The 21,008-nt window shown below is 31.3% G+C and overlaps 1 protein-coding gene across 1 annotated transcript; it reads left to right on the forward strand.

Annotated features, from left to right (window-relative positions):
* Positions 1-13,920: 13,920 nt before the first annotated feature.
* HELRODRAFT_169995 (hypothetical protein) lies at positions 13,921-20,900 on the forward strand (the record flags this gene model as incomplete). The annotated part of the gene is made up of 3 exons (XM_009015832.1): positions 13,921-15,949; positions 16,338-20,557; positions 20,853-20,900. 3 exons carry the CDS (start codon positions 13,921-13,923, stop codon positions 20,898-20,900), a joined length of 6,297 nt encoding a protein of 2,098 aa, XP_009014080.1.
* Between the last annotated feature and the right edge of the window lie 108 nt (positions 20,901-21,008).

The raw sequence follows: 21,008 nt of genomic DNA on the forward strand, positions 1-21,008 counted from the left end.
GAATTTTTTCTGTTTGCTGAAACTAACTAGTTGGCTCGAAATAGATCAGCCGTAATATAATTCTTAATCGTAATTATTCGCGAAACAAAATATGATTATTGAGAAATAGTTAAAAAAATAAAAATTCATTGTTTGCATTGAATGTCTACTCAATTAATTTTTCGCAAAAAAGATAGTTAATTATTTTTTTGCACATAGAACGGTTTCCCTCCAAAAAAAACTAAATCAGATGTAGTCTTCATTTCGTGATTCAGCCATGCAAACCAACATCAGTGCATTGGCATTACATTATATTATATTATATATAGCAACATAATCGTGCCTCTTACAACTTGATGAGGATACAATTTTTTAAAATTCTTTTAAATTTCTGCGACGATCATTCACGAACGTCAGTAATATTTATGCAAAGCAACTTATTGAATGTACGAAATAAATCACATGAACAATAGAATATTTCAAATATAATTACTTGCCATTAAAGCCTGTTTGAGTAAAATACACACATCTCTTATTATCGATATTCTTACTTACTTGATGGCTGTGCACTCCTCACTCATACACGTTGTTCGCTGCGCAACTAGTTTGGTTTGAGGGCTGTTGAAAAATCTATGCGTCCTTGTTTGGAGACTTAGTCAAATATTTTCGATTTATTGGTTTTTGTATGTGATTAAAAATAACAACGTATCCACTTTTTATTTAAACAAGAAATTTATTTTCATTGAAAATAACCTATAATTAAATGACGAATGGACATATCACCACATATTATTCATCGCAAAACTCCACCACACCTTAACTTGAGGAGTTTTTATTTATATTTTTAAACATGTTTATTCATGTAAAAAATAAAATATTACAAATCAACATGCTAAATGATAAGCTAAATTCAATAACAAACAAGTCGATCAAAATTATTATATACATTCTTTATTTATGAAGTTTTTGAACCAATTTAAACGGAGTTGCTTATATATTAATTTTATATGCAATTAAACACAAAAGTCAAATATTTAAAAAGGTCATTAAAAAGTTAATTTCAGTAGAAAGCTGTCCTTTCATGGCTGGGTTTTGTAGGCGTTGCTTGATTAGGAGGACCGCACGCTCGATAGTGCTTGCTGCTTTGGGTTCGGACAATATTGTTCAACTGCTTTTGATTAGGATTTCAAATGTTAGAGAGTTCTTGCTTGATCAGTTAGCGATGTTTTATATTTTCTTTCCTTTGTTTTTGTTGATGTTGCATCGCTCAACTTCCACCCAACATCAATTCACTCAAAGAGGCGTCACAAACAAACATCATGCAATTTTTTGCTGACGTTTTTTTCTTTTTTTTTAATCTTCTCTGCGTCAGAAAAAAACTTTATTAGCTTCTTCAGTGAATAAAATGATAAATGGTTCAACGCCGATATTTAGCAAAATATAACAAAACTGTTTCACGAATTTCCTGAAACTTGTCTAATATTTAAAACAAAGCGTGCTTCTGAATTCATTATTATACGAACCACTAGTACTGTATGTTTTCCGAGGGCCCGGTAGACAATTCTTTAGGTCCATATAATACAATTTTTCCAGTGATTCATCATGATTCAAACACGTTAAAGTTATTTCCAAAAAAGAGCAAATAATCACGGTGGTATGGTTGAATCGGTTTAAATGCAAGCAAATAAATTTCCTAGAGAAACCGAAGTCAGAGTCTCATCCACACAAACTATTCTTAATTTTTAACAACATGAAGAAGCAGTTCTCCACCAATCTTAATTATCAAAAATACCTAAATAATTTAAATAAACAAAACAAATATTTTTCTAATTTTTATTGAGGTTTTATTGAGCAAATAATCACGGTGGTATGGTTGAATCGGTTTAAATGCCTTTTTAATCTTTTCAAAACAGCCTAAAAACATAAACTATTCCAAAATAAATAAACCGATAACTAATATTTATTACCCAAGCCCTTCAATTGAAATAATAAAATAAATTTTCGAATGATATTTGAGTTTTCTATCTGTTAAGAACTTAGAGCACTTTACAGACATTCTCAGCATATATTGGCGGCTGACAAGTGGGATGTTTGTTCGTTCGTTGTTGACCGGTATTTGCCTCTGTATTTAACTGCATGCAGCTCAGTTAAACATATTGTTATAACCGCGGGAATGATAGAATTGCGCTATATTATTTATTATTCTATTATTGTTATCTTTGTAATCGTTGGGTTGTAAACCATAGACAGTAAAGAAATATTGTTCCTATGGTTGTAACATCGACTGTGCTACGTCCTACAAGAAGAGGCTTCTTGTTGAGGTTACAAGCGAAGAGAATGCGAAGATGTAAATGTGATTTATGTAGTTATTTGGATTGGTTTATTGTTTCTATTACTGTTGGTATTCAAATAAACGTTCAACAAAGTTTGCGTTTGAAGCAGTTGTGTTCAGCTATTGGAAATCTTGAACCTACGGATGAGCAAACTCTTGACAATCGTTGGAAGCTACAACACTGGTGTTGGAAATATAGAGATCTTTGAAGTTATAACATCGGTGTTGGTAGTTACGAGGTCAAGGAGTTACAACAGTATTTTTATGTGAACGTTATCTTGTTGTGCTTTATTGATTGCCCAATTTAATAACAGCACAATATGTTACTTACTTTTTTAAGCATTGCAATTTATTAATAATTTATTCCTTGCATGGTTTGTGTTGTGCGTGGTAATGTGGTAAGTTTTCATGTGGTGTGTGTTTGTGTAGTGTGTGTTTATGAATACTTGCTCAAAAAAAATATATATATAAAAATATATATATATTTGTATTTTCATTTAGCCTTAGAATTAGAAGTGGTCTAGTCTACACATCGGCATTTAATAATGTATTGCATTTTATTATGTGAGCAGTATGTGTATGTATGTTTGTGTGTGTGACTGTTTGTGTGTGTGACTGTTTGTGTGTGCGTGAGTGTGTGTGTGTGTAAGTTAGTACATAGTTATTAGTATTAGTAAATTTCTATAGAAATGGTCACCGATTGATCGAACCGCTGCCTCCATCTTTAATTGTTGCCTCGTGGTTGTTTCGTTCCAATCAGAAGATATCATTTTTTTAAATAAATGTTAAAACCATTCAACTCAAAGGGAACATTAAAAATAGAAACTTCAACTTTGCAGGTCTTGAAATAAGATGATATCCTCTCCGAATACAAAACACATTGAGAAACAGGGAGGTTATAGAATGCACATTAAAAGTAGAGCAGATAGTTATAGACGGCACTACCAAGCGCTACATTTTATATTGAAAGAAAGTTCAATAGGCATCAAACACTTCATGAGACAACTTGGAAAGTTAATAAACCGTTCATAATTTATAATTACTTGAAAACATTTTTTATCGCGCATATTGACGTAATATACTACGTGAAGAAATAATAAAGACAAAATTAAATAACAGCTACTTATGCTTACCTGCCACGCCCAAAAAATAGGCACATCGATTTGGCTCTTTGATTAATTTCCTTAATTATTTAAAAAAAACTGTTTGTCTACATTTTTAATTCAATTCTTATAAACTGAAGCCATTTACGTGCTACATTTAATTTTACATACATTACGTCTGGTAAATGTTCTATTGATTGTTTTGAGAACTTGTAACACACACGTCAATGTATCCGTAATCGTTACAGCTTTTAACGAATTTCAACGTTTATGATACCACAGAATTCATAAAATTTTGATTGACTTTCCGTGTATCTTTATATGTATCTCTATATAAATGTGTGTGTGAGTGTGTGTGTGTGATGTGTGCTTATAAATATATGTATGTAAAATTTGTTAATTACGGTATGAATTTTGAACGAAATATTCAAATGAACGTAAGAAATATAAAGAAAGGAGTAATAAAAAACAGCATTAGATCGAGTAAGTTGAAGATGATAATGATTATTATTACTATTATTATTATGATTATTATAATTATTATTATTCACATTATGATTATTATTCACATTATTATTATTATTATTATTATTATTATTATTATTATTATTATAATAATTTAATTTATTAATTCAACTCAATTTAACTAAACTCAATTTAATTTATCTCATATAAACATTGTTTGGTCTGATAACTTTTGCAATGACCTTATTAAGTCTGCTGTATCATCGTCGTACGCTATCTATTGTGATAGAAATTTGAAATGAACCAATTTTGAAACTAATTAACTCTGGCTGTACTCACTCGATTTGAATGATGAGCTTCGCAGATTTGATAAAACACTAATTATTTCATTTGTATTGTCATTTGTATTGATTTTATTGATGAATAAAAGATTGTTCCCATTATTATTATTATTATTATTATTATTATTATTATTATTATTATTATTATTATTATTATTATTATTATTATTATTATTATGATAATGATAATGATGACGATGATGTATAAAAACATCATCATTTCAATAAACACTACTCAAATTATCGATTGGATTGCAGCGAGTTCAGATGATGCCGATGATAACGATGAACAGATAGTTAAGGAAACCTGCATTTTTATCATTCCGCGCAAAACACACACACACATACACACTCAAACATATATATATATATATATATATATATATATATATATATATATATATATATATATATGTATATATGTATAAATGTATATATGTATATATATATATATATATATTTTGGGTTTAGATTATTATAAATACAATTATTTATAAAGATCACTGCGTTTTCGGCATTATTCAACTCGTAGTTGAGTTTCTCAATTCTCCATTTTTCTAACCTTAATAAACTTCATCAAGATGATAAAAGTGTCGTTAGAAAAATTGAGAAACCCAACTATAAGTTGAATAATGCCAAAAACACCGTGATCTTTATAAATAATTATATATATATATATATATATATATATATATATATATACATACATACATATTTATATTATATATATATATATATAATTTATATAATTTATTTTCTTCTGTTTGTTTATTTATTTATTCATTTGTTTATTTATATTTGAAACAATCAAAGAATGAAGTTGCCAGTGTTTCTGCGAGCTATGTTATGTTGAATGTTGCTGCCTACTGTCGAATTATTAATTAAGTCACTACTAGTTAATTCAATTTTTTTTTATTTAATTACATAATTAATAATTAATTAACTTATAATTAGTTGATTAGATTATTTTGAAATAAACACGATACAAGTGTAATAAATATGTATGACCCATTTTACTGTCTGTTGACGTTAAGCTCAGACCGCTGCTCGTTGTTGTATGTATTACCCATTTACCCATTCAAGGCTTAAACGTTCGGTTAAGAGCATTTTATAGATTCATTTGTGTTGTGTGAATTTTATTTTCTCGATGTGGTTTTATTTCAAATATGATTTTAACGATTCAAGTGACTTTAGAAGCATTACATTAATAAGCGAATATTTTAACGACAGGCTGAATAAATGATGAATGAATGAATTAATTAATTAAATTTGAAATGAATTAGTGAATGAACAAAAGAAACAGAATGAATGATCGAATTAATGATTCAATCTAAACAGGAAGGAACAGAGGAATGAAAACAGACTGAACATAATGTACTTACATATAAATATGCACATTTTTTAATTATGTATTTATAATCCAGCTTGCCAAAATATGAAGAACACAAAAATAATGGTGAAATTGTTGGAATGGATTGATGGCGACTAATAAATACCGACGGAGGATGTTGCGAGAGTCTGCAACACCAATGACTAATTGTAAACGTCTGCCTCTCGAATCGTTATTCCCGTTATTATTCGAGATTTTATAACGATACGAGAAGTCTCGTATTGAATTAAAAAATGCGAGATATAATTTTCGTCTTGTATCATTCATTCATTATTTCATGTCTCGAATCGATATAATTAAAAAAAAAACTTTTTTGAAAAATGAAAAGTTAAAAAAATCTAACTTGTTAAATTTTTTAAATTGAATGACTTTGGTTTTTGTTTATTTTAGTGCAGTAAGTTTGGTTAAGTGGCAAAAAAACTTACATCAGACGGTTGGCAAATGTATCACGCGTCGTTGTTAGTGCGTGATGTCCTGGTTCAAATACTCTCTCTCTCTCTCTCTCTCTCTCTCTCTCTCTCTCTCTCTCTCTCTCTCTCTCTCTCTCTCTCTCCCTCCAAAACTCAAAATCATCACACATGGATAGTCTTGAAGTATCTGCCCCTAACTTACTAAAAACAATTTTCAAAATCACTGACTGTATGAAGTGAAAGTAACGCCTCTTTGTAAATGGTCATCAAAAAATCAATAATGTATTTGCTGAATTGAGTGACAATAAATAAATTTTGAAACTAAACTGAATCATTTTAATTATCAACTATTTTAAAACATCAAAGAATCAATTAAAGAGGTTTTCAGTAGAAAATGAACAGACTCATATTAAATAATGTAGACATCATCTACATTAAAAACCCTCGACACAATATAATAAACTCGACAGAAGAATAAAAATGGGTCAAAAAATTTTGTGACATTGGTTACATCCACCACCAGAAACCATGAAAAAATGGCAATCATGAAAAATTAACTCATCAATGAAACACATTTTTGAGATTTCTAAGTGTCATCCTTATTTTAATTGTCTTTGTTGTTGGTCGTAATCATTTGAGAAAAGATTTTGCAAACTGACATGACATACACAGAGTCACAGACACGCAGACACAAACACACGCATTGCCCTTGCATGCATAAATGTAATCATTTATTGATTTAATTCAAATGCAAGATTCAAAACAGCGCCGAAGACGAAATGTGAATATTTTAAACTCATTGACTTATTTTTTCTATTTTTGAATTTTAAATGGATATATATGTATGTATGTATATATATATGTGTTTGTGTGTGTGTGTGTGGGTGTGTGTGTGTGATATACGACACTCAGGTATACACAGATATATTAATATATTATGGTTGGTGTGATTTTCATAATTACGTTAGTGAAGTATAACAATTTAATTTTAAGGTTTATTTGTTAAAAAATAGGTGAAAATGTAATTATTGGGTCTTTTCCTCTCACTTTTCAACTCTCTCTTTTCCCTTTGTCCTCTCTTTCTCTTTATATATGTATTTAAAAGTTGGAACAGATGTCCAATATCTAATTAAATTTTTTAGTTTATAAATATTTTTGTGTTATCTTCCTATATATTTAAGCAGAAGGCTATTATTATATCCATTTGATAAATATTCTAAAACAATTAAACCGGTCAATTATGTGGAATCAAATGTTGAATAATTAAAAATAAATAAAAACCTATATATATATATATATATATATATATATGCATGCTAATCTAAAAATCGTCAGCAAATAACAGATAGTGAAGTTAGTTTAATAAAATGAATGAGACGACCGCCGAAACTTATATAATTAGTTTGTATGATGTGGTAATAATTGTTTCAACGGGGAAGTACACATGAACGTTGTTAATTATTAGTCTGTTGAAAATATTAATTAACCCGATTTAACTTGACTCATTTCACTAACTTCTAAAACTTATCAATTGTTTAGTAAATATATTGTAAATAACAATGCATTTTGTTGGCTGGCTGTTGTTGTCGTAAGTGACAGAACACGATGAAACCCGATTGAACCCAGCGCGTGTTATTAAATGAATACGAATGTCATTAAATGAATACGAAATTTCAGCCATTTTTTTAAATTTTTTTAAAGCATTCCAACCAATTTCAACACATGATTATGATTATAATTATTATCTTTATAAATGGTTCTTCCCATCTCTGCTTACCAACATGACGTCTATTCAGCTAACTTCAACTATACAACGCTATTTGGTGATTTGAATTTAAGCAAATCAATTTCTTATGTTGAAAAAAATAATTGCCTGAAAATAATATTCAATATACTGTGCCTCTACTCTACTTTGTTGACTCCTTGTTTGTTTAAAGTGAATACTTAGTTTTACAATCTTCGACTTCGTTAAACACTTTTACGTACTTTCATTATTGATGAATCCTCTGTTTCTGAATTTATTGGTAGGAAGAATTCCAATTGCCCGTTGTTGAATATTCATTATCGGATGTCTTTGTTCTATGACTATAGATTCGGCTAGTCGTGAATTATAATGGTTGTCATAGAAATGTAAGATTTCAACATTGTGTTATAAGATTTGTCTAGTAATTTTAGTTTTGTGTTTCTTTTTCATGTGATTCTTTATAGCGCAAGTTGGTACGTGCATCGTGAGTCTTCTCGATAACTTGGTCGTCGTCATACCAATATATTGAGAATTAGGGTGCCCACACTGGTATACCTAGTTTCACAATCCGACTCCTCAAAGAATTCCGACTCAGGCAAAATCTCCGACTTCTATAGATACCGACTCCGACACTCTGAAAATGAACGTAAATTAGCAAAAAATGGGCATTAACTGGAAAATTTTGAAAATCAGTGCTAAATTTAGGATCCGCAACTGTTACCTTTGCAATTTTTTTTTAAATTCTCGCCAACTGTTTTTGCATCTCCACCATTTTTAATAACAGTTTTACAGATTCAATAAAAATAATTTAATTATAAAGATGATTTTTTAAATGTTGAAAAATGAGAGTACGTTATTAACCGCGTTTCTAAATCATTATATAAAGTAAAAACAGCTGATTTCATAAACCAATTACAATAATCTAAATCGGTGGCTATGTTATGCTATATACTATGTATTATTACATGAACTTTTTTATAGTTAAGGTATCCACGATATTATCTTTATAATCAACCCCTACCTTGTTTCAAATTTAAGTAAAATAATATAACATAATAAACTTAACGTAATACGGGCTTCAGATAATACGACAAACATTTGGGAATTCATACACACGCACGCGCACAAACACAAATATATATATAATATATATATATATTTATTTATTTCAAATAGTTATTGTACAAAAAATGTTACAAAACTGGAATATTTTCAAATAAACGATACAAAGTTCATAGTTTGAATGACAAATACAAGTCAACTTTACACGTTTGTAAAAAATTTTCTATGTGCGCAATGGTTTTTGTTGTTTTATCATGTAACGAATCCGAAAATGTTGATTTTATAAATTTTTATTGAAATAAGCAGAACAGAAGTTTAAACAGATTTTTCAGACGAAAATTCAAAAAACACACCTTCATTTATTCATCATACCATTTATACATTTCAATGTGGATTCAATTAACAGAATTGGTGCAAAGATTTATCTTAAACACAGCAAACACTCTACGGTTCTTTTTGAAATTTTATATAAAGTAAAGATAGCTGATTTCATAAACGAATTACAATAATTTAAATTCTAGTATATATATACATATATATATATATATATGTATATATATATGTATATATATATATATATATATATTGTTAAAAACAGTCTGTTACCAATATATATATATATATATATATATATATATATATATATATATATATATATCAGAACAAAATAGACGTTTGAATGGCAAATGACTGACTGAAGTTAATTCAATGTTGAGCCAAATCATAACCGATCGGCCGGGACATTGTGACAACTTGGTAAGATTAACATCGAACTAGTTATTACCGCCGACCTTGTTACGAGGCTCTTAATCTGAGCAGTATCATCAATGCTCGGCTGTCTGAATCAATCAAATAGATTGAGGATGAGCAGAAAATCTTTCCATGAGATGACGGTCCCAGAGTGTCTGATTCACATGTTTGTGCATGCGCGGTAAGAGGACTTTAATGGTTTGTTATGTGGAATAATTGCTTGATTACTTACCCTGCTTCGGTTAAATTAAGATCATACAGTCCAGCTAGTAGAAAGAGGGGAGCAGCAAAGTTTGACCATGTTTTGAAAATATTGTTGGTCGAGAATTGACAAAAATCATCTAAAAATTTGTAATGTTTTTGTATAAGATCATGAACGAATTTGCAACGAGGTATTCATTTAATAAACGCATGTAAACAGCATACTAATGATAATAAATGTTTTCTTAACATCATCTTTTTATCAACAACGCGAAATTGGTAACTGGCAGGATGAAGTTTGATCACATGACGCCCATCCTGGAGGAACTACACTGATTGACAATAGATAAAAGAGTAACCTTCAAAATCGCTGTGCTTGTGTTTAAATCACTGAATAGGATGTCACCAGAATATCTCGTAAACAAATTTTCATAAAAAATGTATACGTCGTCTCATCTACGGTCAGATGATATGAATTTGTTGACAATACCGGTTTCACACTTGCTGATTGGTGCACGGAGTATCTCTGTTGCAGGTCCGACCGTGTGGAACAACTTCCACAGTCTTTGTGATCATCCGGATTGTCTCTTAGAACATTTAAAAAAGAGCTAAAAACATATCTGTTCACTGTTAAACTTTGATAATTTTAGTAAAGTTTTTTATTTTTTTTTCTTATTAATAGTATTGTAGACTTCTATGTTTATATGATTACGATAGCGCTTTTGAGAACATTTAATTGACGCTATATAAGTTTCCTATTGATTGATTGATTTATATATATATATATATATATATATATAATTATACAAACTACAAACAATTACATAAAAATATCCTCTATCAGCTTGTACGTGTGCTCTATAAATAATATCACAAACGTACATCAATATTGTGAATGCCATTGTTTACATATGCAGCATACATAAAACACACACACACACATACACACACATATACGTAGAGCAGCACCTCAGAACAGATAGGCATACTGAACGGTATACACGCACATAGCTAATAATAAAGAAATTAGTCACATTCACGTGTACATTAGTATACATAGGATAAATAATAATATACATCTTCATACCTTCATAATGCTTTCATACGATTTTAATTGTATCGCAATTCAGCATATAAGCACACAAGTCGTGAGACGTGTGAGCTTCTGGTAGGCCATTTGAAGAAAGCTATATAAATATTGAAAATTTTGAACGAGGCACATATAACGTGTATTCGTAGTTTTTTGGTGCTTGTGTGTTAAAATTTAATGAATCACGAATTTTGTATGAAAGAGTAAATATGAAGTTTTGGTGAATATTTTAGGCTGCGGAATATTTATTATAGTAACAAGTGCAATTCATTAGGCCGATGATAATTTTAATCATAATGTTTAGGACATGAATAATTTTTGTTCTGTAAAAAAAAAATTATTTGGCATATAAACATGTAGATAACTTAACATTTAAATATTGTTAAATTTTGCATATATAATGTATATATATATATATATATTAGTAATTTATATACTTACTAACGTCGGGCACAAATTAACGTTATAAGTGTGCGTGTCATACAAATATATTGAATTGTAACAAGTGGAGTACATGTTATACAATCCTATCGTACGCACAAATTTATTTTATGCTTAAACGCTCTTTTTTAATGTAAATTCATTCAGCGTACAAAATGTGTTGTTGTTGTTCACAGTTGTACATTTGCCTTCATATAAAAGGCTGGGTTTTTTAACAAGGCGAATAATAATGTATATTACATTAGTGGATTAAGTATGTGCTGGACTGTTACTCTACCGTGTACCCACGCTCTTGTGTTCAATCATTTATTATGTACTAATTAAAAATAAGTAAGTTTTGAATCCATGAATAATTGCGTTAAATTCTACATTCGTATTCGTTGTCTATTTATTATATATACTTCCTTTAATAATTAATGAAAGTAAAACAGGAATAATAATCAAATCAAAGTAAGCGTTGCTGTTAAAATTTAAATTAACCACCCTCATCAGTGTTTAGTTTGGATACGACGATGCACAAATGGATGTACGTACATGCGCATGTACGCGAATGACGTTGTGCGCGAATGACGTTGTGAATAGTACCTACATGCATTTTCAGCGTCACATTTCTATATTATATTAATAATAAATTATAAATAATCCTGACGGATTTCGCCCACTGTTTTCTCCATCCAAGTACTTCCAACTAATGAGGGCGAACGTAAGTAAACTTGGAGTAGTTTTTATTGTATTTGAAATTAATTTTAATGTTAAAATTTTGTCAAAATGTTAAAAAAATTGTATCATTATTTTTTAACTTTTTCTCTTCCTTACCGAAATACTACGTGTTGTAAATGTTACGAATTTATATTTTGTTAACACACAGTTTGTTAATATTAATTTTTAAACTAAATGAATAAAAAAAGCATTTATGATTGATATAAAATTTTATTTGAAAATAGACTTCATTTTTTATATTTTATCATCATCTAACAAACACGTGGAAGGTCCAAATGTCAAAAAATAATTGATCATTAGCCTTTAGTTCTTATTGTTGTTATTTCTATTCTATTACTATTACTTATTACATCACTTTTAAAATAACTCAATTCAGGACACCTGTCTTACTCTGTTTCCTGTTATGAGCTACATGCCACTGATTTTATCATTATATGTTATGTATGGGTGCTTGTGTGTGTTGTGTGTGTGTGTGTGTGTGTGTGTGTGTGTGTGTGTACAGAGTTTGTACGTACGTTTGTACATATGTGCGTGTGTGCGTGCATACACGGTTTGAAATGACAGGATTGTTCAGTCGCGTGATAACAAATATTTCAAGTAGGCATGTGCGTTTTTCAATAATAAAGATGGCCAAGTAAGATTAATGAAAAAAATCGATAACATGCGAAGCACAACGCACGCAGACACATGTATGCGAAATAGTTCAATTTATCCCTCTTATTCATATCTTCCTATTCAGTTATTCCAATATTTAGTAAGCTAATTGAAACCGTGAAATATGTATAAATTTAGCGCCGTGAACATTGGCGACGAACACTAAAATAGCAAAAAATTTCTTGCCAGATGCATGCATGCAATGTACTGTACACCTTTACTATCTTTTTTTTCTATTATTCTTTAAAAATCAGGATCTGACAGACGCAGAAACTGTAACAACATGCAAGGAAGTAGTACAAAATTAAAAAAATAAGTGTGTAAATAAATACAAAAAGTGAGAAAGAAAAATGTTAAAACATAAAAATGAAATAAGTTAGAACAAAATAAATAATAATAAAATAAATAAAAGAAAAGTAATTGACAATGAAATATAAAATGAAGTAACGGCAAATTAATAGAATAGATGATGACTTACGAGTTAGTGAGGAGGTGATCGATAAATAAAATATTGGAATGGGATTTGGTGAATAAATGTTTAGACTTGTTTATTGTTTACAGGCGAGCGTTGGAGTTCGAGGTTGAAGGAGTGGTAGGAAGGGGTCGTCCGCGATTGGGATGGAGAGAGCAGGTGGAGAAGGACAGGGTGAAAGCGGGGTTGCGTGATACTGAGGCGAGTGACAGATGTGGATGGCGTCGAGGGGTATTTCGGTTTCATCATAGGTAGCCAAACGGCAACCCCCGATCTCGGGGAAAATGCCGTCTAAACGTGTGTTGTTGTTGTTGTTGTATTGTTTACATATGTTTATATGTACTTGTCCTCATGTTTGAGATGAATAGGATGAAAATGCTGACATATTTGCTTTAAGATATAAAATTGTTTACTATGAACTTAGAGTTATTTCAGAACTCTTAAATGATTTTTAACTTACGTAATTAAGAATGACTTGACAAACATAATATTTTAAAATATTTTATGAGCTAATTAATTGCGTTAATGGGGTCTTGATAATCTTGATAAGACTGATTTTACGGCACAGCAGATATGATGCAGCAGGTAAACAATAAAACCATTTAGAGATAGTAGTAATAGTTTCTCATATGTTTCTAACACAAAACTATTCAACCATATCGCGATTTGTATCAGCTGTAATTGTTTAAATACGTTTAGCTTGACATTCTTGACATATTTTATTTGTTCATTTTCGTTAAAATGCAGATTTAGATGAATCATAAAAATGAATAAAAAATCGATCAGTAAGAACTTGCACTCTTCCATTGAATCAAAGCCAGATGAAACTTTTATAAGCGAAGACGACGTAACAACGCACAATCAAAAATTAAAATCCAAAACTTTTTTGAAAAACTCAGATAAATTGGAAACGTTACCGCAGAGTACTGTTTTAAACGAAAAAGGTTCCCTTGAAAGATTTGAAAGTCAGACAAATGATAAGAAAAAAAAAATCATTTACAGGTCAGAAAAAGTGATGGAAGAGATGAAAAAAGCTGCCCAATTAAATGCTCAAGTGAAAGTAAACGTAAGATTTCTAAATGAAAGTCAAATCAGTGGTGGTTTTTTGTCAAACGATGACGGCGCCAAAAATTTTACGAATGAGCAGTCGGATAGACACGATAATTTTTTATCTGATGGTTTCTCAAATTCCTTCAGTCGAAATGCAAAAAATGAATCTGGAAGCAAAAATTTTACCATTCCTGATTGCTCCAAACGTGAACAACGTCAACAAACACAAGGACAAGCGGGAGATTGCGGACCCGGTAGATCTGTGTTCGCGAGTTTGTACAAAGACCTGGTTTCTGGTGTGAAAGTTGAAGACACGCATCTTAGTAGCAATTGTTCAGAAAATAACTCCCGTTTGGAACGAGTTGATTCGAGCAACACTCGCTTTTGTATTGTAGAAAAAAATTGTTCAGAAAAAGCGAATGAACCGAAAAATTCAAATAATTTAGAGACAAATCATATTACCGAACATAAATTCACTATTACTTTAAAAAATGTAGACAATGGCTGTGCCCATTCTGTAAAAAACGATTTTGTAAAATCAAAAAAACCGAGAAAAACTTCTGAATCATACAGACAAATTATCAGAAAGCTTAAATTAAACAAATTGCACAAATCTAAAAAAGAATTGAAAAAATGTAATGCAAATATTTTAAAAGTGTTTGCTGACAAAAATTACATCCAACAAAAACATGTGAAATCTGAAATTAGTGAAAACTTGAAATTTGCCTTGAAATGTAGCATAGACAATGATAGATGGAAAAAAACCATTGACACATCCTTTGAAAAATCAACTAATAAATCATTTCACAATATATCTGATCAGACGTTAAAAGCTGATATTTGTAATTCCAATTGTCAGTCAAAATTTAAAAAGAAAAAGTTTCTATCTAACACCAGATCTCCAGAGCACTCTCGAAACAAAGATGGAGGTTATGATAGTGATAAAACAGATATTTGTGACTACAACGATGAGAACAATAATAGAAACGATGAACTCCATCACACTAATTCTTTAAGCAATTTGAAAAAGTTGAATTGTTTGGCAGTTTTAAACTTAATGCCTTCACAAGATATACACAATTCAAAACTTGCATTACAGGATGTCCATTCCAAGTTGCTGAATTCATATAAATCAATTCTTACTGGAAACAAATGGAATATATTTGATGATAATTTGAAAATTTATGGGTTAAATGAGTACGATAAATACTGTAAATGTGATTTCACTGAATTTTCCCAAAATGAAGAAACTGAAACTTTGCAGAGACAAAAAATTAAGAGCAGTATTGAGGACAAAGATTCAAATGGTGCTGCTGGCAATACGAGATGGTTGAGGCAACAAAAAGCATATTACAAGTTCTATGAAACAGACGAAATAGAGCAGTATCAAAAATATTCAATGTTGAAAATGAAAAAGTTGAAGGCAGAAAAAAAGATGCAAGGGCAGGAAACCATTGATAAAAAGTTCGATAAAGATCCATTGAAGTATGAGAAAGACCCACTTGGCATTGAAGACCCAGGGATGAAAGATACTGATGAGTTAACTAATGGAAATCTTGTTATAAATATTATTACAAGTCATAGTAATGATCTCTGTGACGATGATGATGATGATTATGAAGGAAATCTTGTGATGGATGAAAAATCGTTTGAGTCAAATTCGGATACCAGTGTTGTATCCAGTCAAAATAAGCAGAAAACGTTGTTAACCAAAAAAGTTAAGAGAAAATTAGACCATAATAAAGGTTTGTAACTAATCATATTTTACACTTTTTTCTAGTGACTAACTTTTTGCTAAAAAGTTGATGTTAATTTCATTGAAGTACTTGAGTTGTATTGACTGTAATAAGTTCAAAGTCATCTTTGTATTTCTTTTTTGAAATGGCTGATTTTTTTATTAAAAACAACAAAAATTATTCAGCTTTTTTAATCAAAGAATGATATGAAATTTGTCTGTGGAAAACATTAATGAAGTTTTTCAATCAAAAGTTTAAACGTGCTGTTATACATATCAATTTATCAAGTCTTATCCCAATCTTATCAATATTTATGATGTTGTTTTTTTTTATTAATATATTTTGATTTAATATATTAATTAATTAAGCACTTGATTCAATTTTTTTTATTTCAAAGAACTTTTATTTTCAGATGAAAAAACTAAAGTTAAATACAAGAAAAGGAAAAATTCAAAAAAGAATGATATCGAAGTGGGTGAAACAAGTTCTAATGAAACAAATGATGAACGGTACCAAGTCTCTCATACTTCGGGCTCTAATAAAATTGAAAATAAATCTGAAAGTTTTATTTTATCAAGAGAACTGGGTCCAAATTTTAACTGGCTTGAAAACAAAATTCAAAAAAATTATAAAACAGATGATGTGTTGTGTGATGTTAATCCAACTGATAGAAAACTGCATAAAATACACAAGAAGAAGAATATGTTGGATCAAAATGATGATTGTTTGAAAAACAATAAAAGTGAACCATCTAATAGCCATGTGAATAGTTCAATTGATGATTATAATAAGAAAACCTCTGATGCAAATTCGAATAAAGGTGGATCATCAAAATTTAATGCTTCTACTAATAATATTTGTCTTTCAAATTCAAATAATTTAAAAGAAACTACATCAGGTGATGTTAAACTTTCTAAAAGTTTGGATAGACAACCAACATCTGCACATTATCAAACCAATACGCATGATCATGACAAAAACATGTCTGAGCTCAGTAAATTTAAACGGTCAGATTGTCATTCTGATAATAAAACTGGTGAGATTCTGGAATCAGGATTCAGACAAGAGGCTAAAGCTAAAACTTTGGTTGGAGAAAATTACATTGGTGCAAACAAAGTTAAAAGTAACGATAATTTATCACTACCTGTTATAAAATGTAGTGAACTTTTAAATCAAAGTGATATGATAGATTACAAGAAAAAGTTAGAAATTTATTCAAAGCTCAAACAAATGTCAGAAGCCAAAATGCAGGAAATAAGAAATTTGGAATTTGAAAAAGAAAAAGTTAAGATTGAATTATGGAATTTATATAATATTCATCTTAGAGCAGCAGAAATGGGAAGCAGGACAGAGGAAGCACTCTGTAATAAAAATGGAAATCCCAGTTATTCATATATCCCCGTACCTTCCCCGCCCCTCAATATTGAAACTTCAAACATTAAATCTTTGGAGCACTCGTCATCAGTTAACGTATCTTCAACCAATGTTGAAGAATCTGTTGATAAAGATTCATTGGAGAGACCTTGTGTAGTGTGCGGCCCTGCTATGCCTCATCAGAAGTTGTTATCCTATGACGCAAATAATAACAGTGCATTACATCAGCCACGACATCAGAATGCAAATCAGTTGAATACGTTTCACATGGATTTCATGCTACAACATCAACTGCTGTCAAATCAAGCGACTGTTCCAAAGCAGAGTGTTAACGACAAATCACAAAATGTAAAGAATGCTTCAAATAAAACTCAGCTGGAAAGTTCAATCGATGTTTCCGACAAACATTGGAAAGCATTGCATCATTTGCAAGCTCAACAAAAATACTTGCCTAACGATTTACTGTTTGACCAACAGCAGAAACAAAATTTTGACTCTCTTCAAAGACGAAAGCTCAACAGAGTAGCTTTATTATCAAGTTCTCCAACTAATTGCAATTCATCACAGAATTTGAATCATTGGGTAGGAGTCAATTCCGGAATATTTGATAACCAAATAGCCTCCCAACCTATTTCCCCACAAAATTCCTACTCAAAAATAGCAGGCGTTGTAGAGTGTAAATTATCTGATCAGTTGAATCTAAGTCAATTCATCAACCAGCAACAACAGTTCAGGCAGCTTCAGCAAAAAATCTTATCGCAGCATGACCACCACAAATCAATTACATATCAACAACGGTTACAACAACCAATTCAAAATGAAGAAATCAATGAAAGTAAAACAACGCAGTGCGGTACTTCAACAACTAACCAACAATTGAGCAGCAGCACGACGTTGATAAACGATCCACTGAACATGTGCTATACTGTTCATAATGAACTTTTGGAGCAGGCTTTCCACATTCCTACAAAGCACAACTCTCCTCAAATTCTCCTTCACCACCTTCCATCTAGCACTTCATCATCCAGGTACGATGATAATTTTAGAATTTCATCAAGTAAAGCTCAAAAGTCAGTGAATTCCTCCATAAACGCAGACAACGATTCGAATACTGAGTTTCATATTTTGCAGAAACAAGTAGATGTAGTCGACATAAAGCCTATTCTTGATCTGTCTAACAAATCAAACGTATCCATTTTTTCTAAAAATATGACCTCTCCTGCCAACAACTGCTCGAATGTCGAAGCATCTCCAGAGACTATAGCATTAGATTTGTCAAAAGAAAGCCACCTCACGCCTCTCAATTTGAAAATCAACATAAACAGCAACAAAGATGTTGAAGTAGCTTCACCAATTGAATCCTCAAAAGAAAATAATTCTACCAATAATAAAAGCCCATCTCCATCTGCAAACGTTAAGAACAAAGTTGATTCATTTGTTACAGCTGATACATCAAAACATTCCTTGAAACAAAAACTATCGACAGTTCTCGGAACAGGTGTTAGACGTCCTCTTTCGAGACCGAGATCTTGTGAGCCGGTTAGAGGCAACACTGACTCTTTTGAGAGATTTTTGAAGAGACAAACATCAATTTTGGCACAAACAACGATTTCATTAGTGACTACTCATACAGAAACTTGCTTATCTAGTTCTTGCACAACCACATTTTCTCCGTTACCCCATAATATTCAGCCGACTATCGCTATGGTGACCAATTCATCTATTAATGTTACAGAGGAAGATAAATTTATTTCGAAATCTGATGTTCTAGTAAAAAATGTTTCAACCCTTTCTAAAGCCGATATTTCAACAGCTAGTATATACCAGGCTATAAGCAATGTGGTAGATGCCGATCAAAGTGAAGTTTTATTGGATCTTTGCTTGAAAGATCAATCAGCATCACCTGCCACAATTGCAGCTCCCGTCACTAAAGAATCTATCATTAAAATTTTTGATTCTTCAGTAGCTTCTTCATCACCAGAAACTCAAAAAATTACTGCTGATAAGACATCTCTTGTCTCCATAAGTTCTGTTAGTACAGTAGTCACTGTATCCACAACCCCTGTCAAATTAGTGAGCAAGCCTGTGATAGATTTAACAGATGATTTGAATATTCCAACCACACACTGCCAGGAGAAGGTTGTCAGTCCTCAACTGGCATCCAGTACAGGTCAGTATGCAACTAACAATCAAAATAAACTTAAGAAATATTCATCACCTGCCCTTGCTAATGCAGTTGCTTTTGAAAACATTACCACTGATGTTGCCAGCAATGTTGTTCAACTAAAAGCTCGAAATGGCATTAGTAATTTAACATTAGAGCCAAAAAATAGACCTCAAGAAATGATTACCATGAAACCGATGAAAATGCAAGCTAGCCAGCAACAGCTTTTACAACAAAATTCGTTGCTGAGACTGACATCACCTCAACAATTACAACAGTCTAATGTAAACTTTGTAGAATTATTACAGCAGCAACAACAATCTCTACAGCAGTACGTACAACAACCACCCCAACAATATTTGCAGCAGCAAGCACAGCATATTATTCAGCAACAGCCGCAGTTTCCATACCAACAATCAATGTCATCCATGTCAAACCTTTCTCTCAATCAATCAACGCTGCCATACTTTTCCATGAAGCAACAACAACAACAGCAGCAGCAGCAGCAACAAACCATGCTTGCACAACCGAAAGCTAGAAGACAACACGAATCGCCCATCGTCATATCTCCTCCTCCGGCATTCCTCGATGGGACAACTTCCAACGCAACTCTCCCCGCCACTGTTCCTCCACACATTAAAAAGTTTGCATACTCGCAGAAGCCACACTTCCTCGATTACCCCCAGCAACAAATGCAAAAGCAAGTATTTCCTAACGTTAACTACCTTCAAAAGCCAATTCCCATAAGGAGCAGCGTTATTAATAATAACAGCAGTAACATTCCAAATAGCAACATTAATGCTTTCAAACAGAACATGTTGAATTTATTGAACGATAAACGTCTGTTGCAGCAGCAGCAAGTTATGCAACCAAACCAGTACTTAATGACCGAGCAGCAACATCTTCTACAGAAACATCAATTCTTACAACAACAACTAAATTTTTCTCAACAGCAACAACAACAACAGCAACAAACACAGCAACAACAGCAGCAACATATATGCTCGAACTGCTTTCAATCTGCCAAGTTTATCTGTTCCGCATGCAGGAAAGTATCGTACTGTTCCAGGGAGTGCCAAGTTGGTTCATTTCAATTGAAACACCAATTTGTTGTTGATGTGATGTGCTGGTGCGTGATGTGATGTGCTGGTGCGTGATGTGATTGATGTGGTGTAGTTTGGTCATGTATTATGTTATGGTGCGGTGCTAGGATATGGATCAATCACTATTGAGGAGTTGATGAACGCCTCAAAGTTTGTTTGTTCCAGATCACTCGAAACATGAATTCCCACAACTAAATATTGCAAGCATCTAATTTACCTTAATTATTTCTCTTTACTCTTTAATGAATATTATTTTATAAAAAAATTTCAGGCTGACTCTTGGGAGAAAGGTCACAAAAATGACTGCAAACCTATTTAATTATAATACAATCAATATTAATTAACATTATGAATATTAACAATGTTCACCTGCTAACACGTGTCTCAATAGCTTGTTGTGTCTATATTTAGTAATAAACAGTTTAAA

Source organism: Helobdella robusta (assembly GCF_000326865.2).
Source record: "Helobdella robusta unplaced genomic scaffold HELROscaffold_17, whole genome shotgun sequence".
Classification (NCBI taxonomy): Eukaryota; Metazoa; Annelida; class Clitellata; order Rhynchobdellida; family Glossiphoniidae; genus Helobdella; species Helobdella robusta.